Source organism: Urtica dioica, chromosome 12 (genome assembly GCF_054948205.1).
Source record: "Urtica dioica subsp. dioica isolate 48M chromosome 12, U.dioica_male_clone48M_v1_H2, whole genome shotgun sequence".
Classification (NCBI taxonomy): domain Eukaryota; kingdom Viridiplantae; phylum Streptophyta; class Magnoliopsida; order Rosales; family Urticaceae; genus Urtica; species Urtica dioica.
Genome location: NC_142767.1, coordinates 18,387,333 through 18,410,029, shown reverse-complemented (window position 1 = coordinate 18,410,029; position 22,697 = coordinate 18,387,333). Strand labels below are relative to the sequence as shown.

Here is a 22,697-nt window from a genome sequence, read left to right as displayed (position 1 = left end):
TATCTTTATAATTTATTTAAAAGGTTCTTACAAAAGCGACTACCATGAATAAAAAAACTAAATATATAATTGGTTCTTTAATTAAAAATACAAATATGTGAAAGAAACAAAATTCTTTAACATCTATGAAAGAAAAAAAAATTATTTAATTTTAACAATAATATATTTTGACGAAAAAAATTCGCGACGATTTAAATTTGTTCCCGTTTCATATAATAAATGCAACACGAAATATTAAAAAATAAAATTTTGAGCAAAAAAACAACAATACAACTAGCACACAATTTTATCAAGGGAAATTGCCTCATCTATTACCAAAACAATAACATTTTACAATTTCCCACTAAAACCATAATTTGACCAAAAATGCCACTAACTCATTTGTACAACTACCATTTTACCATCAACTACATTTTTTCTTACAATCTCAAACCAACCCACACCAACTCGTTTTAATGAGCAAATATTTAAGTCTGAAACATTTTCTCTTCCTCTCTCTCTCTCTCTTCGTCGCTCTCTCACTCTTTCTCTCTCCTGTAAATCTCGTCCACGGTCGGTCACCCATGAAACCGCCACTCAAGCATTGAAACCCTCTGCTTTTAACACCCACAACCAAGCGTTGAAACCCTCACCCAAGCTATGAAATTGTGGCTCTGAAATCCTCGTCCAAGTTTAGCCCCCGCACAACGTCCTCGCCCGAGTTCCGACCCCAGATCTTCGCTGAAACTAAAGCTCAAGGTTCGTTGTTTCTTCATTTTTTAAAAAAATTGTGGTTTAAAAAGTTTTGTCATTTTTATAGATTGTTTAAAGAGATTTAAATGTTCTGTTTGGTCTGGGTATGTTCACCAGGTTTTCTGAAATCGTCAACGAAGTTCATCAATTGTTGACTTTAGATGTCAACAATGGACGTCAACTGTTGACATCTGAAGTCAACAAATAATGAACTTTGTTGACATCAATGTCAACAATGGATGGAAATTGTTGACATCTAAAGTCAACAAATACTCTGCCTATGCTTTGTTGTACGTAGTGATGGCGGCTACAAGGCTCTGAAACACTCTTGGCCCTGGGTATTGAAGACACCAGTTCAGCGCGGTTCAAAGTCGAAACCTACGCCAACATGCCACAGCAGAAAAACTTACAGAAGTTCGCGATCGACCTATACCGACACGGGGCGGTGAAAATAGCGACCAAATGGGATCGGACATGGAGATGGATGATGATTATGAAACTTTTTATTTAGTTGGTTAAAGTAATATTTAAGTACTTATTTATGACTTCTTCTTCATTTGGTTTGTTCATGTAATAGATTAAGTACTCCTTTGTTGTGTTAAACATGATGACATTGATGTCCATTTGCTTTTTTTGTCGATTGATGTCAATAAAACCCGTCTATTGTTAACATTGATGTCAACAATTGACGTCAACTGTTGACATTAGATGTCAACAATTATCGATGTCAATAGTTGACGTCAATTGTTGACATTAGATGTCAATAATTGTCGTCAACAATTGCCATCAAATGTCAACAGTTGACATCAATTGTTGACATATAATTGATGAATTTAAATTTAGTTCTTCACTTAGGCATTCAATTCATAACATTACAGATATATAAAACATAGTGTAAATAGACATAATAAGCAGTTTCAGGCTTTCAAATCATACACAAAAATAAATATTAAGAAGTTTCAGGCATTCAAGTCATACAAAAACCAATACACAAATTTATATATAAATATTAAGAAGTTTCAGGCATTCAAGTTAAGGGTCATTTCTTCTTAATCATCATCCTCCTATAGAAGAGTAGTTCCTCTCTCTGGCTTTTCAGCATAAACAGTCGTGTCCCCATGGGCACGACTTCTATAAAATCTCCATTTTTCGTTCAACTTAGTCTCTCAATCGTCTCCGAAGACTTCTTTCATAACACTTTCGACACCGATGATCAGACGCGATCTAGGCTCACTACTAGAAAAAGTATCCAAGTACCATATGTACTCAGCCTGACTCATTTGGAACTTCGTGAGTTGTGCATCCATTGACTGCAATTTTAGTAACCAAAAATCAAAAATCACATCTACAATCACAAAAAATCAACTTTGCTTGGCATCAAAATGCACCTCATTTTTAGAACATTTTCTCTTTCGGGGTTCGAAGTCGTCAGAGCTTGTTGCCGGAGATTCAAGGGAGTGTTTTTTTTTTACATTTATGCGTTTTTTTTTACAATATTAGAGTCAACAACGTTCATTATTTGTTGATTTCAAATGTCAACAGTTGACGTCCATTGTTGACATCTAATGTCAACAATTGATGAACTCTGTAGAGTTTAGACGTCAATTTCTCTCATCAGTTGCTGACTTCAGATGTCAATAGTTGACGTCCATTGTTGACATCTAAAGTCAACAATTAATGAACTTCGTTGACGATTTCAAAAAACCCGGTGAACATACCCAGACCAAACAGAACATTTAAATCTCTTTAAACAATCTATAAAAATGACATAAAACTTTTTAAACTACATTTTTTTTTTAAAATGAAGAAAAAACGAACCTTGAGCTTTAGTTTCAGCGAGGATCTGGAGTCGGAACTTGAGCGAGGACGTTGTGCGGGGTTGAACTTGGACGAGGATTTCAGAGCCACAATTACATAGCTTGGGTGAGGGTTTCAACGCTTGGGTGTTGGTTTTTAGAAGCAGAGGGTTTCAATGCTTGAGTGGGGGTTTCATGGGTGACCGACCTTGGACGAGATTTACAGGAGAAAGCGACAGAGAGAAAGAGAGGAAGAGAAAATGTTCCAGACTTAAATATTTGCTCATTAAAACGAGTTGATGTGGGTTGGTTTGAGATTGTAAGAAAAAATGTAGTTGAGGGTAAAATGGTAGTTGTACAAATGAGTTAATGGCATTTTTGGCCAAATTATGATTTTGGTGGGAAATTGGAAAAAGTTATTGTTTTGGTAGTAGATGAGTCAATTTCCCTAAAAGCATAATTATTTTTTAATTTATTTTTTATGTTTAAAATAAATATAATTAAAATAAATATTTATTTATCATAAATTTATATAAGTATAATATATATATAATATAAGTATAGTTTGTATCTACATATATATTATGACATACTATATTTTAATAATATTTACTTGTTAGGAAGTTAAATTGGTACTATTGTGTTCTGTTTTGTATTGGAGTCGGGTGGCCGTCGTCCACCTTCCCGTTTGGAACGGAAAAATGTTGTTAGACTTTTGCCTAGACAACCTAAAAACATGTCTTTGTCACGATCAATGGATCGATGTTGGTTGGATCTCTCCACCATCCATTAAGGGTTACTTAGAAAGAGCTGAAATTATGCTCTATTCTTACTGTGTTTTTATGCACAAATTGGGCTTTTATTCGTAATTAGCGTTAGCGATAGATCTTTTTCGATTGAGATCTCTATTGTTCTCCGGATCATGCAAATCTAAAGTAGTATTTGCGGGTGTTATGCCCACTTTTTAATTTAATGGCTCCGAGCCTCTTTTTCCTGAAAAAAAAAAAAGATATTTTAATAATATCATATATATCGTGTGTATATATATATATATATATATATATATATATATATGTCTACATGCATACTTCTATAAATAATATCATATACTAATATATTTATACATATAGTAACGCATGTACGAAAAAATAAAAGAATATATACGTATAAAACAAAGATTCTCATGAGGTGGTGGTAATTACATTTTCGGAAATCTTTTTTTAACATTAATTCAAATAAAAAATGTAATCTTAAAATTTTCGAGAATGTGATTAATATTAACCCTAACCAAGCACACTCAGTTTATCTTTGTAGAATCTTCATTTAATGGAATTGTTAACCTCTCTATTCTAAGATGCTAAAATGAAGAGCTTGGTAAAATTCATAGATAAATTTGACTAATTAGCCTCGTTAACACATTAAATTGCTTTAAAGACCTTGTTATTACAAAACTAATCTTTGATTTATTCTTAAACAAAATACTCTTAACTTTATAACTTTTATTATTTTATTTTAATCCCAATTTCATTTATCAATTTAATTTTGTATCTTAATGACTATATTCACTTCTAAAAATCCAATAATCACAATTTTTTTTTTAATCCAGTAATCACACAAAAAAATTATATTTGTTCTTTCTATTTTTAACATTTTTTTACACATGTTAATAACACATTGAATATCATAGTCCATAAAAATATAATAGAAACACATAATACATTATGAGTTTTTTTTTTCTTTGCTAGAATCTACGTAATGAGTTGTTGTTGACTCTTGATTATTTTCGTCGGATTCCGATGATTTTTAACAAATTTCAATGGAATTCGACAAATTGTTTGTAAAATATGCCACTGTTGCTGGCTGAATAAAGAATTCCATTTGTAAATGGGATCATTCTCTAATTCGTTGATATTTCTTAAAATCGAATTATTATAAGTTGGTGACGATAATTTTCACATACATGATTTCAATGCACTATTTATCCGAGATTTGTGACATGTTTGGAGCAATACGCACTTTTAATATTTAATGAGAAGGAAATAGTGGCTATTGCTTTACGTCTCATTCTGCTGGACTTTGGATGTCAAACTGAATATCAAGTTGGTGGAGTCGGATACAAAAACGTTGGTCCAAGTATTGAAAAAGCAATATTAATGTATTAACAAGTTTGAACTTATTTGGTCTGGTGTATCAAATTTATTAGGGAAAATAAAACATTTATACCCTGTGTTTTAGTGAAATGTCGAGTTTAATCATCGGTTTTCAAAAATGTCGAGTTCATACCATCTGTTTAACTAAAATTACGAAATTATACCATCTGTTTAACTAAAATGACGAAATTATACCATGAAATAGACAACAGTGTCACGAATATTCTTTTTATTGACTTTTCATTGACGCTGACTATAATATTTATATATAAACACCAATTATCTTTATTCATTCGCGCCATATATGTAATTTATTTAAAAACTAAAAAATAAACAACAGTCTCTTAATCGTGAATAACACAGAAATAGGCAAATGGGTAAACATCGATAGTTGATAGTCATCAAAATCGCATATTCGAACAGAGAATCCAGGATTTAGAGTTACAATTCGAACACGGAATGAAGTCATTTCTTAGGAGGTATGAGTTTTATTATTTAATTTCAATTTAATTAAGGCTATTTTTATTTCAAAATTGAGAATTTGGAAGTTAGGGCACTGATTTATATTTGATTTGGTTTTTCTTATATAAGAGTTAATATCAATGAAATGGAGATTTGTGACGATGTTATTCACTTCAGGGTATAATTTCGTCATTTTAGTTAAACAGAGGGTATAATTTCGTCATTTTAGTTAAACAGAGTGTATGAACTCGACATTTTTTAAAATCGAGGGTTAAACTCGATATTTCACTAAAACACATGGTATAAATGTGTTATTTTCCCAATTTATTATCTAGCTTTCATGAGTTAGATCACACACATATATATATATACATAAATACGGTCATGTTTAGCTAGTTTTACATTTATCATAAATAGTGAATTAATTTAGTAGGATAAATTCATAGACAAATTAGCGATGTAGCCATTTTGAAACGTGATTTTTAAGATTTAGCCCTCATTTGGTAATTTTTTAATTCAGTCATTCATTGAAATTTACGACTATGAAATATCGAATATATCATTAAGTGATTTAAAATAGTGAAAATAAAATAGTAGACAACGTTTGAGTCATACTAATAATAAAGTCAATAACGTCATCAGGCTTAATACACGCTTGGATTCAAATTTGAATATTTAAAAGGAAAATAATTAATGAATATGATATAAGAAACAAATAAACGTTAAAATATCGGTTGTCATCAATCACAATTGTAGTAAAAGTGTCTGCAATACATCAAAATAAACATAAATTAATAAAATGATTACAAAAGTTGAGCCTAGAGTATATAAACATAAACCGAAATCAATTACCGACAGAACAAAAAAAAACATAAATTAATAAAAATATACAAAAGAAAAAAGAACTAGGGATATACACGTTTATATTATAATAGAAAGTAATTGAAAATTAAAAAAACTTTCCGTATCATAACGAATATTATAATATTTCTATTAGACGTAACTACAAATTACGAAAGCCAAAATATTATGGAAAATAACGAATATTAAATGTTGACTGTATTACGTTGGTTGTATTACGTATCTTTGAATGCCAATGAAATCTTTTTTTAAAGGAAACAGTAGCCACGTGTATTGAATGCATTTTTTGGCTGATCAAAACGTTGGGTACATGTTGATGCTAGCCAATTTTTAGTAGAAGATAATTTAGTAATTTGCTAAATAAATGATTAAGTAACGTCATCATTTTTTTTACTATCATAGAAACTTAGGCGAAACGTCGACTATATTGCAATACCAACGTTTCAAGCGGTTTAATCCGATTAATTTTTCTAAATTCATAGATCAATAAAATAGATATTTTAATTCGAACTCTATAGTTTATAGTACAACTTATATATCTCATAATAGAAGAGTATGTATTTCAATTGGAACAATATAATACTAGTACAAATTAAATTTCTTAAAATAAAAATATTATCTAAAATTGTCTATCTACACGGTAGAGTCAAGTGTGAATATCAATTTGATTATATCACTTGAAACGTTAGATTTGTAATATAACCAACATTTTAAACATATTTAAAATTTAGTCATATTTAATGATGTGACTTCATTAATCATATAATATTTTATATGTTTGTCTTTAATATTTTCAAACGTTAATTTTGATAAATAAATAAAACATTTGTTAATTACTTAAAATTAAGTTTAAAATTGGCTAAATAACTACAAATCATAAAAGACTATCTATCATCTAAGTTTTTGAGAGATTTCTCTTTTATCATTTTGTCTAATATTCATACATTGAACTTATTTGGTCGGAGAAAATTACCTCCTTGAATATAGAATGAAAAATAGAGAATGCACTTTTCATTGAGAAATTATTTCTTAATTCTTACCGAGTATATTTCAAAAATACAAAATAAAAATTAAAAAATTGTAATCTGAAATGTGTTGATGAAAAAGTCTTTGGGTTGTGTTTGGTAGTTAACTCAAAAAATTTTTGTTTTCTGTTTTCTAATTTTTATAGTTGTACTGAAAAACTGTTTTGTAGTTGTTTTCAAAAAGCTGTTTGGTACAGTATTCATTTTTGTTTTTGAGAAAGTGAAAAAACTGAAAAAAGTGTTTGGTATAGTTTTCATTTTTGTTTTTGAAAGAATAAAAAGAGAGATGAGGAGAAAGAGGAGAGAAGAGAAGAATTTTTTTTTCAAAAACACCTTTTATTTGTTTTCAGTTTTCTTTACTTTTTTCCAAAACAACTTCAAAAATTTTTGAAAATTTTTTCCAAAAACTTAAACCAAACATGTTTTCAATTTTTTCAACTCAAAAACAGTTTTTTTGAGGAGAACCAAACATGAAATGTCCTTTGAAAACTTTAATTTCAAACAACACAATCTAAACCGTCTCTCTCACAGTAACACACTTCTTTTTCAGAGTCCTAACAATGGTCTCTCGACTCTCTTTGTAATGACTCCCATGGTCGCAGATCTCGCTTCAGCGGTGTAGCACTTCAATGCCTCGGTAGTTGCTCTTCTTCTTCTTCTTCTTTTTGAGAGAGAGAGAGAGAGAGAGAGAGAGAGATCGAGAAATGGAGTTCACTGATGCGTACAAGCAGAGCGGTCCGTGCTGTTTCTCTCCGAATTCGCGCTACATCGCCGTCGCCGTCGATTACCGCCTGGTGATTCGCGACACCGTGTCCTTCAAGGTTTTGATCCCTAGACTTCTCTTTTTTATAAAGCGGTTTAGTCTCGAACGAATTCAACTATATAGTCTTTGTATTCTTTTTTCTTTCTATCAAATTTGAGCTTTAGAGTGTGGCTCTGATTGTGTGTTGTGAAGAAAACGGGGATAATTTTAATTGTGTGTACTCCACTTGATTGCTAGGTATAAAAATGAAGCTTTGTGATGGTTTAGGTTAGGAAAATACAAATTTACAATGGCGTCTCCCTTGTTGCTGTTTTTTAAACGTTTAGCTTTGTGGTGTTATTGATCTCTGCTTCATTGCTGCTCTGTAAGAAAAAAGCTTGAATACAGTCTAGGTTTTGTAGGTAGAGCTTTCAAATTCTTTGTCATCGAAGCTAAGTAGCTGAAGTTTGGTGGTGTTTCTCTTTTGAATTTAAGATCTTTGTTTGGTCAAATGGAATTTTACCAAATCTTTCAATAAATTGCCGTCAAAGTTTAGTTTCTGCTATACTTACCAGTTTAATAATTTTTAGAATTTTTTGTTGCTCAAACGTGCCTTTTTAACACTAGTTATGAGCAGTTTTTTTACAAGAATATTATACTGACCCCACAGTTGATTTCCATTAAATTTAGCCAACGATCTATTTTGGATATCTTTAGAAAGCTACAGTAAATTGAAATTTTGGTTTGACTTGATTTTAGTATTTAGCCTTGACTGACATTGGCCAGTTTCTAGATAAAGATTTTCGTCCATATACTGAATAGCATCATACGTGGGTTAATCTTATAAAAATCCTGGTTGGACTTTCTCATAATGATTCAGGTGATAAAGTGAATGACTATCGTTTTGGGCTTCTAAGTAAACACTTGTTTTTCATTTTGATTTGCAATGTATTACTTTATGCTGTTGGGGATCTTGAAGTCCCAGTTATTAAGCCAGTAGATGGAAATACGAAATAATTCACAATCTGCAATGAATACATATACGTTTCACTACGAATTTCGAATGCAACATTTGTTGAGTGTGCTAAATAGCCCATAGCAGTGAAGAGTCACTTAGTTTGAGAAGCTTACTCTGTTGTTATGAGCAAGTTGAATCTATGGTCTAATGGAAGATAAAATATAATTTGCCATTAGTTGATGGATTTAGGTGACAAAATCGACTGGTCAGTGCAGTTGACTTGGAAAATGGGACTTAGGATCTTAAGGGTTGTAAGTTTTTATTTCCGTTGATATGAGAATGGTTATATTTGGTGTCAGGTGAACAGTTCTTAAGCTTATATGCTAGAGCTATAAAGTTCTTCTCACTTGACTGAATTTTCTTTGGAAATCTGAAGTAATTAATCATATTTGCAAGTGGTGATTGGTGTCCATTTGCATATATGTCAATGCGATTAATCTTTGAAACATCTTTGCTTTGCGAAGTAAGTTGTATTTTCTGGAAATCCTCGCTGTCTTTAGAAAGTTTGCTAGCTCGAGTGATTATAAAAATTGATAACCCTTGTAGAAATTTTAATAAACTTTTTTTTTTTTTTTTTTTTTTTGCAATTGCTTGGAGAAATAGAGTTATGACTGTTGGAAGGTGAACATGCCCTATATCCTCCCATGCAGGTTTTGCAGCTGTTTTCATGCTTGGACAAGATTAGCTATATTGAATGGGCACTTGATTCCGAATACATCCTTTGTGGTCTATACAAAAAACCAATGATACAGGCATGGTCTTTGACCCAACCCGAATGGACATGTAAGATTGACGAAGGTCCTGCCGGTATTGCTCATGCCAGGTGGAGCCCAGACAGCCGTCACATACTTACCACCTCAGATTTCCAACTGCGTTTGACAGTTTGGTCGCTTCTAAACACTGCTTGTGTGCACGTGCAATGGCCAAAGCATGCTTCGAAGGGCGTCTCTTTCACCCGGGACGGAAAATACGCCGCAGTTTGCACCAGACGCGATTGTAAGGACTACATCAACCTGATATCTTGTCATACGTGGGAGATAATGGGGGTTTTCGCCGTTGACACGCTGGATTTAGCGGATATTGAATGGTCTCCAGATGATAGTTCGATTGTGATTTGGGACTCCCCTCTCGACTATAAGGTGACCGTGTTTTAATATTGGCCTTACTTACGTATCTGTTTTAAATCTCGTATTTGGTTTTTGAATTCCTTGATTTTTTAGGTCCTCATATACTCTCCAGATGGAAGGTGTCTCCATAAGTATCAAGCGTATGAGAGTGGATTAGGGGTTAAAAGTGTTTCGTGGTCGCCTTGTGGCCAGTTTCTCGCAGTGGGTAGTTATGACCAGATGTTGCGAGTTCTGAATCATCTCACCTGGAAGACCTTTGCCGAATTCATGCATCTGTCAAATGTCCGTGGTCCTTGCTGTACTGCTGTGTTCAAGGCGAGTGATTTCTGTCACTTTAAATAGCTACGAGAGTGCAAGTTTTTCAAACAAAATAAGAAGAAGAAAAAAAAAACGGTAATTTCATGCTCGCTTTTATTTCCAGGAAGTAGATGAACCGCTGCCATTGGACATGTCAGAGTTATGCTTGACGGATGACTTCATGCAAGGCAATAGTGGTAACACCATTTGAAACAGTCCTAGATTTTTTTTTATGTTTAACTTAGCGACTGATTCACGTTTACTTATCTCGAAGCAGATAATTCAGAAGGACCCTTCAGAGTCAGGTACGAGGTTACCGAAGTCCCGATCAATCTTCCTTTCCAGAAGCCTCCTGTAGATAAGCCCAACCCCAAACAAGGAATCGGTAAGCCTTATTTTTTATTCCCTCTCATTCTTCCACATCTCTGGATATCCAAAATAATATATACACGAACACACGCACAGGTATGTTGTCGTGGAGCAAGGACAGCCAATATATATGCACCCGGAACGACAGCATGCCAAGTGTCATGTGGATATGGGACATAAGACATCTCGAGCTGGCGGCGATTCTGTTGCAGAAAGAGCCGATCCGAGCGGCCGCGTGGGACCCGACTTGCACGCGCCTCGTCATCTGCACGGGGAGCTGCCACCTGTACATGTGGACCCCATCGGGGGCTTACTGCGTGAGCAACCCGCTCCCGCAGTTCAACATTGCCGACCTCAAATGGAACTTCGATGGAAGCTGCCTCCTTTTGAAAGACAAGGACTCTTTTTGCTGCGCAGCGGTTCCTCTGCTTCCGGACTCTAGTACCGATTATAGCTCCGACGATTGACTTTATGTAACGTTCTAACCAACAAGCTCGTTTTTTTTTTTCTTTCTTTTATTTATTTATTTATTTTGTGAGAATGTGGTTTTGTCATCTTTACATTATTGTAGTTAGGAAATTTCTAAATGAGGACCTTCATGGTCGGGTTGGTTCGGTTCAACCCGAAAGGAGACAAAAACCAAAAAGGACGAAGGATCAATTAGGCAAATCCCGATATGGTAGGGTTTTGTATGGTGTGGTTTGGAACACTGGGTTCATCAGTTGGCCGGTTCTTATGAAGAGGCCCAATTGCTAATGTTTTTTATTTTTAGTTTTTTCGTAGTGGTACTTAGCTTGGTCCGTTAATAATTCCACACTAAGAGAGGGTCGTGGGTAATCTTCACTAGTCTCTTCAAAAAAATAAAAATCAATAAAAAAATAAAAAAAATTCATGTGAAATTTAAATTCTCATATGCTATAGGTACCGAAACGATAATTTTATTGAGATATTCGTTATCGATTATTATCTCATAACTTTTTGGAGTATCGATATTGATTTTAGAGATTTGTAAGTAACTAGGTCATTTCAAACATGTGATTTTTGATCTAGTCTATATTTGACAATTTTTAGGGATATAGCCAAATGGTTTATGTGGCAATAATTAAGGTCTGATTTACCCTTATTTATTAACAAATTCGTCACTTTCTCTCTCATATTTTTTTTTCAAATATATTTTTTTTTTCATCAAAACTTCAAAAATTCGTATCTTTCTCATACGAACTCGAAATTGAGTGATTTCAGATCCTACAAATTCATGGCGTTGAGATCTTCAAAAATAGACTCATTGTGTTTGATGAAAAATTATGTTTAATGTATTATATTTACATTTCCATTTTTTTTTGATAAATTTCAATTATTTCCATATTTAAGGTAGTGACATGATTTTTCTACATCCATGGTATTAAAAATGATTTTTCATCAAACACAATGGATCTATTTTTGAAGATCTTGGTGTCACGAATCCGTAGGATTTAGAATCACTCAATTTCGAGTTCGTATGAGAAATATATGAATTTTTGAAGTTTTGATGCAAAAAAAATTATTTGAAAAAAATAAGAGAGAGAAAGTGACGAATTTGTTAATAAATAAGGGCAAATCAGACCTTAATTATTGCAACATAAGCCATTTGGCTATATCCCTAAAAATTGTCAAACATAGGCTAGATCCAAATTTCATAGTTTCATTTTTGCTATTTTGCTACACTGCCCTTGATTTTATTGATCAGAATTTACCGAGACACCAATTATCGACAAATATTCTATAAACTGATATAACTAAAACTAATATGGATCAATATTCAAGTGACATCTATTTATCATTGAAAACAAACCAATGACTTACATCATTGTATTGATGTTTATTTTATAGTCATCCAGCCATTTTATCATTACCTGTATAATAAATTAGTGTTAATTTCAATAAATTTTCAAATTATAGTTACTTAATTTGATATGGATTTAATTGTATTATCGTACAGGAATGAAGGGATGCATTTAGCTAATTTAGAGAAGAGGTGTATTTGAACTAATTTGTGGACAAGTTGATCATTTGGGATTGCAAATGATCTTCACGATATTTTAAGTCATATGTTGTATATATATAATTTAATTGAGATGCAATCTTAGTTCATTTTGAGTATATATTTTGGCTTTAAATAGGTATATGAAGGTGTTGATTTTGGACATTTTTTGGTAATCAAAATTTGACAAAAAAAAAAAGACTCTTTCACACTTTCAGCCCTCTCTCTCTCTCTTTAAGAATGCTATAATCCACATATTCAAGCGTACATTCTAATTTTGTCTAATTAAAACCATCCAATTTACAGAATTTTCAAACACATAAAAGTCTATGGAAGAATTCTTGGATGTCATGAATTCCTCGGTCTATCACAGCTTCGAGACCCTTTTTTTTTTTCCTTTCCCTTTCTCGCTTTAATAAGAGAAGATTTCTGTAACGAAGATAAGATCATACATGTACATATGATATGCTCTTTAGTCTTGCCAAATGAAAATGTTCATCAATTATTGTGAACCACGTTGCACATTACTTCCTATTTGTATCATTTTCCAACTTTATCTTTCATAGACTTAAATAATCAGTTCACTTAATAGTTAATATTACAAACCGTCAAAAACCAACAAACAAAGAGTAAGAGCTAAGACAAAGGCAAAGTACAAACAAGAAAAACTAATCAGCCAACAAAACATACTTGATAAGAGCCAACTTAATCAATAAATATCAATTCCCCTAACAACTAGTTGACAAGCCAAAAGGCAATCTCGATTTCTTCAGACGAAGAGAACATGTTATGTCTCCGATCATCATTTCACAATAATTCATAGCAATGGTAAGAGATTAAATATATTTCAGAGCAACAGGGTGGAGCCAGGAACTAAATTTACAAAGGAGTAAGTGTCAAAATAAAAAAATTTAACAATAATTTGTTGCAAGTTGCAACTATCCAATTCTCTAATTCTTTTTAATATTATAGCTAAAATTTCATTTTATTAAAAAAAAAATCACCAAGCCTGCAGTAAACTAATTAACTAAAAGAGCAATTCAGTTAATTAATTTATTGCAGGTTTGGTGAACTATTTTTTGTAATAAAACGAAAATTTAGCTATTTTTTAAAAGAAAAATTGACTATTGGACTAGCTGCCCCAATTTTTTTTTTTTAAAAAGCTAAATGTAGAATGAATTTTGGCTGGCGGAGCCCTCCTCTGGCGGCCTCACGCGCCACGAAACTCGATTCCTTCCAAATCTGATGCCGTCGGCGAGCTCTGCTTTTGGGCCGTCCCTCACGCTCAGGTCCGACTGCCACGCTCCCATTCCTTCTTCGAGCACGTTCGCTCGGCGACCACCGAGTTTTCAAGTTTCTCCGATCCGTGCAACGATGGGCATTCCTCATGTGGTTTAGCGATACTCACATCTGGGTCATCCACCCAGGGCGGTCTCGTGTTGCTGGCGCCTTCTTTCGGTGGTGTTCCGATGTGGTGGCCTCCAATTGTCGAGATCTGCATGGATTCCTTGTTGTCCCTGAAACCCAGAGAGAGATATCTATATATATATATATATATAGAGAGAGAGAGAGAGAGAGAGAGAGACTCATGGTTTGCTCTTTTATTGAAATAAAAAGGTGTCGTATTTACGTCAATTTACATATGTAAATACGTGGACATGATCATTTACATAATATTTACGAAAGTTTAGCTATATAACAATGTGAAAGTGTAAATATGGTTATATACGTAATGAACCCTAATTTTAAATATAGTCAACGATCATGGTAAAAGTGCAATTTATTTTTGTTAAAAAAAATACTCACAATATATTGATATTTATTGAATTATAAATTTTTTTTTACCAAGTTTTTATTTTTTATTTTTTTTGATATATCGACAGAATATCGAAATATGTTCTTCGCTATTTTAAACTTTGGTTTGACCATTTACTTTATTTCCCAAACATAAGTTACTCATGATTTAGAGTTAGCTAAACCAAATTGAACCGTATATTAAAGTCCCAAATTGAAATGCTGCCAGATCAGATCTTTTAATCATTTTTATATGAATTCTTAAATTACCTAAAGTTTGTTTTTTCCCTCTTTTTTTACTTTAAGATAAATATATAGATTTTCTAAAAAAAAAGAGATGAATCTAGGATCATGCTACTACTAACAAGTATTTATTTTCATGTGATGCCTTTAAAGCAATCGATGAGTGAAACCTAAGTGAAGCTTATGCGTCCACGGTATGTGTTAATGTGTGGTTCGTCCTTTTCCAAATTGTTGATTGGTTCTATAAATCCAAATGCACGCGTAACATCATATTGATTTGCATTCAATATTTTGTTGAAATTTTGAAAACGCCTTATAAGCTTCCCGGTGAGGACAAAACTGATATTGTTTTCGTTAGCTTTTAATCCGAATTTTAATATTATATATTATAATTAATAAGAAATAATCTCTCTCTCTCTCTCTCTCTCTCTACTGTGGGAATCGAACATGGGACACCTAATCCATGTTTACACATGCTGTACCACCTGTATTACATAAAAATAATATAAAAAGGGTATAAAAAGAATCATGAAATAATAATATTATCTATTGAGAAGTTTTTATTGATATCCGTCTTATTAAAAAAATTATTACGTGAGAAGTCTTTCTTGATACCCAAGCCTTATACTTATTAAAAAAAATACATAATACATATTAAATCTATAGATATTATGTATATAGCAAATCAAAAAATTTTAGTCACTTAGTTGCTTATAAATTTGTATACAATATGTATATACTTTTAATATATTATACAACATTGTTCCGTGCGATTATCCATAAAAAAAAAAAAAAAAAAAATTATCGACAATTTTTGTTTTCACAATTTTTTCGTACTATTTTTCATCAGCAGGTCAAATTTAAAAAAAAATCAGAAAGTTCGAAACAACATTAAAAATGACATAATTTGAAACCTTCAGTCATACTGAGATTGGAGTTAAGTGTAGGTCTATATAGGCAATTACGGTCTAGTGTATACCGAGTTCTTCTCCATTCGAAGATCGGGCAACAACGCTTGACATATGAATGGTAGCATAAAGATTTTGCTCGATCGACAGATGTTGGAAATTGATATGATGGTTTGGAGTATGCCAATATTTGGGCGTAGACGGAGCTACCGACACAACTGATCTCTCTTGGTCGTCGAGTCCTCATACCTGCGGAGATTTATATCTTTGTCTTTCACCCTCTCTGGATTGCCGTTGTCATAGTGGTGTCGACATTTAATTTTAGTTTTTCAATTTTGTTTTGTTTTCCATAGTTTATTTGATCGTTGTGTATAGACTATTATTGTTTGGATTAGAGATAAAGTAGCTGCCTTCAACTATCTCTTTATATGACTATGGTTAGATTTTTATTTATACTAGTAAATTATTTTTCTTCATCATCAACAAATTGTGATAACTTGAATTTCTTCATCAAATATCTTGAAAAAGTTCTATGAGAACTTGAATCTTAATGTGCCTTTTGTTATTTTATTAGTATATGCACAAAATTGATTTTTTATTTTATCTAACCCAAATTTGTGTTGTATAATTGTTTTTTTTTAGTGTTTTAGTCATATCCTTGTGCAATTAAGAAAATGAAATATTAGCATGGGATTAAAGCACTTATAAAGTTAGATGTGAAATGTGAAGTTGTGAACCATTACTCTCTTATAGTACGTTTATATACATTGTAAAGTTAAGTGGCCAGTGAAATTCTTATTCATCTTCTTATCATAACTATTATTATTATTATTATTATTATTTTCTTTGGCATTAGTGGTTTTTTTATCATTGAAAAAAACTTAGCATGTAGTTCTTTTTCCTAACTTCTACCTTTCTTTTACACAATCTAAAGTGTATGAATTTCGTTTTACGGCAAATCAGCCAGTTTATGTGCGAAAACTAACCAATATAATTTAATTTGTAGACGATATCTCAAATGTATATGATCCATGTGTTTTTTTTTTTTTTTTGAAACCTGGATATAGTTGATATTGTGATTTTTCTGGCATGAATTTTTCATTTTACCCTAAATAAGGACACACATGTTATGCACTTGAAATTCTATATAAAACAATGGAAGTTAACAAAAGTCTTATTTCACCTTTATCAATGTGTGTACGTTACAAACTTTATTTAAATTACTCACACTATTATTTTATTTATTTAAATAACGAACACACGTTTTGTATTGTAACCCCAAATGTTAAGTTTAACGTAAATGAATTCTAACTTCAATTAAATAAAATATACCAATTTGACATGATTAACTTTGGATTAGAAATTTATTCATTTTTATCAAGTTTTCTTTTTGCGTCTACTCGAACTTGTCTCTCCATTTAGATGAATGTGCACTGTCAATTGAACCAACCCTTATTACTAGATAAATGTCTCTCCATCAACGGATGTGGGTTGTGAATTTTTACTAAACAATATCAATTTTATGCTTATTTATTTTACTTATAAATAGTCTTATATAATAACCTAGTTTTCATATGACGTCTATTTTCTGTTATAAATAAAACAATGCAACAATTTGCTAGTATTTAAAAATATATATATATATATATATATATATATATATATATATATATATTGTTCATCAACGCTCTATGTTAGGTGGATAGTCTCACTCTCACCTATGTCAATATGATGATGAACACCAATGCTCTTATATATATATATAAGAAAATAATTCATCAAAAAATATAATAAAATAAAAACAGTACTACGGTTAAAAACACTAATAAAGTAAAATTTGGTTGGTTTAATAGAAAATTTTATCAGTTTCAATTAATTGAGATTGACTCACTCTTTTGAATTTCATACGTAATCATAATTAATTTTTTCCTAATTAACGGAATAAAAACAATCAAATTTAATCTGTTTTTTTTTTTAATATTTGCATTCATATTATGGTAATTCAGTCACCAAAAACTCTACTCTCAACTAACCACTAATGAGAGTAGGTTTATTTTTATAATAAGAAATCTAAACATGTTAGAAGTTGCTTGCCTTCAAACAAGAGAGGCTAGCTCAGTTGGGAAGCAGCCTCGTTCTCTTTCAAATGAGAAGAAGAGTTCGAGTCCTCGCGAAAACAATTTGGAAAAAAAAAAATGCTCACCTTCACACTCAATTAACGTTTTCCCAAAAAAAAAAAAAAGAAAAAAAAGAAACCTTCCACTATCGGTGAATTGTAGACAAACACACTACCTTTTTTTTTTTTTTTTTTTGAGGAAAAGGGTAATCTCAGGGACTATTGAATTAAAGGCATATCAGCCTGAATAAGAGACATAATGTCTGGTGGGAAACAGTCCTTCCACACCACGATTTCATCGAAATGAAGGGCAGTTTTAGCAAGTATATGAGCAATAATATTACATCCATGAGGAAGAAAAGAAATATCAAAGCTTGAAAAATCATTTGAGAGCGTTAGAATCTCGTCGAAAACACACTACCCAATTACATAGAAAAAGTTCATTAAAATACTAAATAAGGAAAAAAGAAAACCTTAACCAAAAGAAAAATCCATCCAGAAATAGAAGGCCAATCAAACAAAGACACGGATTTACCAACTTTTTCTTCGTTTATTTACAAGACTAACTAAATAATATATGATTTTCCGAAAACCAAACCCTTATGTGTCCAATTATAAATCAGAGTAACTAACATTAAGGAAATAAATAAATAAAATATATATATATATATATATATATATATATATATATATATATAACAATATCCATTTCCAAACCTTTCTAAAAAAATATCCATTTCCAAACCATTATTCAGACACGATGACGTGGCTACAGCTTACAACTAATCTGACCACAAAACACACTGGACTCGTCGTTTCTATATAATTTATGCTTTACAAGTTTTTTTTTTTTTCTAAAACAACACTATTTATTTTGTTTCCTTATCATATATTCTTCTCATCAAAACTACAGTTGCGAAAAGAAAACAAACACCAAACTCTATTGCTCCAATTTTACCGAGAAAATTACGATTATTCAAGAAACTTCTAATCGTATTCCATTTTGAGCTTGCCGATTTTCCGATTCGTCAAACGTTCTGTGTTTTTTTTTTCTTTTCCCTCTCGTTGCTCTTCAATGCGTAGAGAGTGATTGAAATCGGAACAGCGATTGTATTCTCAAGTAATGGAAACCGGCGTCGAACGGAACGGAGTTTGTTCGGCCGAGTCGGCGAATGGAGGCCGCGATTTGTGGAGTTCGAAGGACTCCGATTCCGCTTCCGCTGATCATCTCGTCGTCATGGTTAATGGAATTCTCGGAAGGTGTCTATTTCTGTTTCTTTTTTTGTTAAATCATATTATTTTCGCGCGCTTAGGATCTGAATTGAACGAATTTGAGTTGGCAACGCTTGATCTTTACTGGATTTCCCCCTTTTTTTGTGAATTCCTATTTTTTTTTCGTTACAATTCGTTTTATTGAAGGTATAGTTTCTGGTGCATTGACACATATTCTAAGCAAATTCTAGAAGTTGATGCTTAAGACCAATCTGCTCTGATTTTATTGGGGGTAAAAAGAGAGGCCGTTCTTTTGTTCACCGGGGTGTGTCATGCTTTAATCCGTCGGGACTCTGGAATAGTTTTGTAGTCCTAAACGTTGAAAACACTGTTGTTCGTTCTTGTTGAAATGAAATCTGTAACTGCGGATCTCATTTTTCAAATGCTTAGAAAAGTCTAGAAGGATAAATAAATTTGCAAATTTGTTTATTTAGTTTAGAAATGTACATTCTATCTTCCTTTTGCTTGGTTGTATGAGTTTAAAGAATTCCATGGCAGGTGAAAGTTCATCCTTAATTTTCTGTAGGAGATTTTTATATTCAATCTCTTATCATATTTTGGTGGTTTGGTTTTCATTTTGCAGTGCCACAGATTGGAAATTCGGCGCAGAGCAGTTTGTTAAAGAGCACCCCGATAAAATTTTTGTTCATTGTAAGTAGCTTTCAGTTCAGTATTTGGTTTAATGGATACTTGCTTGAGTCCTCATAGATTATCTTCTTAAAGCCCGATTCATTGTTGTTTGTGTGGCTGTTTGGAGCTTCCTTTTTAATGTTTCTCGCTTCTGTTTCTGTATGTCTGTCGTGCTATATTTCTTGTTTATAATTCTTAAAACAGTGCCTTAACAAGGAAGATATTTTTTTTGACATTTCTTGACAAGGAAGATATTATGTAAATGGACATGCTGATATTTCCTAGATTACTGTAGCATAGCAAGGCCCTTCTTGCTTTTGTCTTTTTCTGGGTTTGTCTTGTCCAGTCCTTCTTTGCTGACTTTTGTGTCCATGGCTGCATTATTTTGTTTGAATTTCATATTCACATTGGTCAAGAGTTTTACTGGAATTCGAACGATGTCGAGTTGAGGATTTCACTACAATCCACCTCTATTTACGCGATATATATCCACAGTGGAAATTAAAAAAATGTGCAACTTTTTGGAGCTGAGTGTTTGGTTAAGGTGCTAAGATCAGTCAATGTTTTTGTAGGTAGTCAACGAAATGTTTCAACCTTGACTTTAGACGGCGTGGATGTGATGGGTGAAAGATTGGCAGGGGAGGTTAGATATCATCTTGATTTCATGAATTCGACCAATTTTAAAGACATTTTCTAAGAGATGCAATTTTGTAACTGAATATTTGAAACATAGGTGCTCGAAGTGATTCAAAGAAAGCCAAACTTGAATAAAATTTCATTTGTTGGGCACTCAGTTGGCGGATTGGTGGCCAGATATGCAATCGGAAAACTGTATAGAACCAAGACCAAAACTGGAGAGGATTCGCCAACTAATGAGAGCGAAGAAAATTTAAGAGGCACGATATGTGGCCTTGAGGCCGTTAACTTTATCACTGTTGCTACGCCGCATCTTGGTTCAAGGGGTAACAAACAGGTAGTAGAATATGCCATGTCCACCCAGTTTCTCGTCTCTTTATTTGTATGTGTTCGTGTTTGTAGTTCTGTATATTCAGGTAATGATTTTAATCTTCTACTTATAGGTGCCGTTTCTTTTTGGTGTCCCTGTCTTAGAAAGATTGGCAAGTTGTGTTATTCACTTGATATTTAGGAGAACAGGTCGACACCTGTTTCTTACTGACGATGAAGAAGGAAAGCCGCCTTTGCTCAAACGCATGATAGAAGATTTGGAAGATTGTTATTTTATGTCAGTTTATTTATTTTATTTATTTTTGTAAATCAGCAGATTCCAAAGTTTCTTGAAGCTACTTTTGCTGTTTTCTGAATCTCTGAAACAGAGATTTGACATCAAAATCATTTATGCAGCTCTGCGCTTCAGACGTTTAAACGACGGGTAGCGTACTCAAATGTGGACTGCGATCGTATCCTTTTCTGCATAATTAAACTTCCCTTCAATTAAACTTTCCAATAAACCTCATCTAGAGTTTGTTTCCCTTTATTAACGGTTTTATAGACATTGTTGGCTGGAGAACATCATCGATTAGACGTAACATTGAACTACCAAAGGTATTTCTATACTATGAATTGTGAATTGGTTACTATATTTCACTTTTATAAACAAGGTTTTCTTAAAAAAAATATTTTATTAGTGGGAGGGTGTTCCAAATGAAAACTATCCGCATATAGTATACGAAGAACGCTGCAAAGGCTATGACGAACAATTGGATGCAACTTCACTAGAAGATGTCGGCTATGATAAGATTGAAGGTTTGTTTTATCCTTATTTATTTATATACATATGTATTTCAATAAACTTAATAACTGATAGGTCTTGTTCCTGCGTGGATCATGGGTTTCACTGGCTTTTAAGTGTTTATACTTTCAGTTTCATAATGTTCATTTCTATTAGACCTCTTTTATTGTATCCATTGCCATGTTAGACCTCTTTTATTGTATCCGAGTAATTGCACACCAAGAATGTCACCACCATCTCTATTGTTACCTGTTTCAAACGTTGCCGAGTCAACTATCTGCTAAAAATCATACCACCTTTCTTTGACTTAATAATTGTATATTATATCGTTCTACATTTTCCGGCTCTGTTTGTAACTTTGTCGATTTGAATTGTTTTGACACAGAGGAACTAGTGACGGGTTTGTCTCGCGTGTCTTGGGAGAAAGTAGACGTTAGCTTCCAAAGCATCAGACAGCGATTCGCAGCTCATAGTGTCATTCAGGTTCTTCTCTCCCCTATTCCCATTTGTTTTGGATCATGTTTATGTTTGCAAGTTTTTCCCACATCAAAAGTTTTTTTTTTTTAATCTCCAGAAAACTAACATTCTAAACACATCCATTTAACATTTTTTATTTTTTATTTATTATTCATAAATCTTTTAACAGGTCAAAGATGAAAGCGCCCATATCGAAGGCGCTGATGTTATACGCCATATGATCGATAATTTTCTTACGTAGATCATTATTCTGTGCACGGCAGTTATACAAATTGAAATTTCTAATAGCTTCTTCCAAGGCTTCAGAGCTCTCATTGATACCAGCTCCCCAGGAGGAAGCAAAAAAAAAAAAAGAATATTCATTGGCCTCTTGTCACTTTGAACAAACAAACAATATGTAATATAATAAGTTATATTTTACTATTTTACAAGTGAAGCGTAAGGGAAAATCTTTCTTGCTTTCTCACGCTCACGACGTGATTATCAATAGGAATTGCACGCAATCGTAACCATCCATCATTTGTTTAAAACAAAAACAATCCATATCGAGACTCACATGGCGGTTATGAATATTGAAAGGAATGTAGATTCTACATTCCTTTCAATATTCTAAACCATTTCTATTGGTTCCAAGCATAAACTGAAACGTACCCACGAATAATTTCGATTTAAATTATAATTGTTCCCACTTTAGAGATTAAACTGCACGTTCCCATAACTTCTTTTTGAAAACTCTCAGACGCCAAACCGATAGCTCCTGATGATATCAAGGAATCGATCTATTATTCATTTGGAGTTTATTATTTTAAAATCATACTTGCTTTTTATTAATATTTTTATATCATAATTGTTTTAAAACAAAAATATTGTTTAATTGCAAACATATTGGACAAGATATAATAATTTAA

The 22,697-nt window shown here is 32.4% G+C and overlaps 2 protein-coding genes across 3 annotated transcripts; both read left to right on the top strand.

The window, feature by feature from the left end:
- The first annotated feature begins 7,525 nt into the window (after positions 1-7,525).
- Positions 7,526-11,354, top strand: LOC149379856 (Transducin/WD40 repeat-like superfamily protein). 2 transcript variants are annotated; one of them, XM_089604226.1, is made up of 6 exons: positions 7,526-7,847; positions 9,437-9,925; positions 10,007-10,228; positions 10,335-10,398; positions 10,488-10,595; positions 10,676-11,354. In XM_089604226.1, exons 1-6 carry the CDS (start codon positions 7,731-7,733, stop codon positions 11,044-11,046), a joined length of 1,371 nt encoding a protein of 456 aa, XP_089460352.1. In that variant the 5' UTR covers positions 7,526-7,730; the 3' UTR covers positions 11,047-11,354. The 2 variants fall into 2 exon arrangements, with proteins under 2 accessions (XP_089460352.1, XP_089460350.1); XM_089604224.1 differs by having other exon boundaries at positions 10,335-10,407.
- A 7,182-nt stretch (positions 11,355-18,536) lies between these two features.
- LOC149379855 (alpha/beta-Hydrolases superfamily protein) lies at positions 18,537-22,292 on the top strand. The gene is made up of 10 exons (XM_089604178.1): positions 18,537-18,920; positions 19,516-19,583; positions 20,135-20,205; positions 20,296-20,535; positions 20,642-20,805; positions 20,925-20,980; positions 21,073-21,125; positions 21,209-21,326; positions 21,698-21,795; positions 21,959-22,292. The coding sequence occupies exons 1-10, from the start codon at positions 18,784-18,786 to the stop codon at positions 22,028-22,030; spliced, it is 1,077 nt and encodes a 358-aa protein (XP_089460304.1). The 5' UTR covers positions 18,537-18,783; the 3' UTR covers positions 22,031-22,292.
- Positions 22,293-22,697: the final 405 nt, after the last annotated feature.

What these genes read in the sequence shown, in the direction of transcription:
- LOC149379855 (XM_089604178.1), top strand. Translation starts at nt 18,784, where the DNA reads ATGGAAACCGGCGTCGAACGGAACGGAGTTTGTTCGGCCGAGTCGGCG. An exon ending in CTCAAATGTGGACTGCGATC is followed by an intron (nt 20,981 to 21,072) that starts GTATCCTTTTCT and finishes ACGGTTTTATAG; the next exon opens with ACATTGTTGGCTGGAGAACA. An exon ending in CAGCTCATAGTGTCATTCAG is followed by an intron (nt 21,796 to 21,958) that starts GTTCTTCTCTCC and finishes ATCTTTTAACAG; the next exon opens with GTCAAAGATGAAAGCGCCCA.
- LOC149379856 (XM_089604224.1), top strand. Translation starts at nt 7,731, where the DNA reads ATGGAGTTCACTGATGCGTACAAGCAGAGCGGTCCGTGCTGTTTCTCT. An exon ending in GCGACACCGTGTCCTTCAAG is followed by an intron (nt 7,848 to 9,436) that starts GTTTTGATCCCT and finishes CCTCCCATGCAG; the next exon opens with GTTTTGCAGCTGTTTTCATG. An exon ending in CAACCCCAAACAAGGAATCG is followed by an intron (nt 10,596 to 10,675) that starts GTAAGCCTTATT and finishes ACACACGCACAG; the next exon opens with GTATGTTGTCGTGGAGCAAG.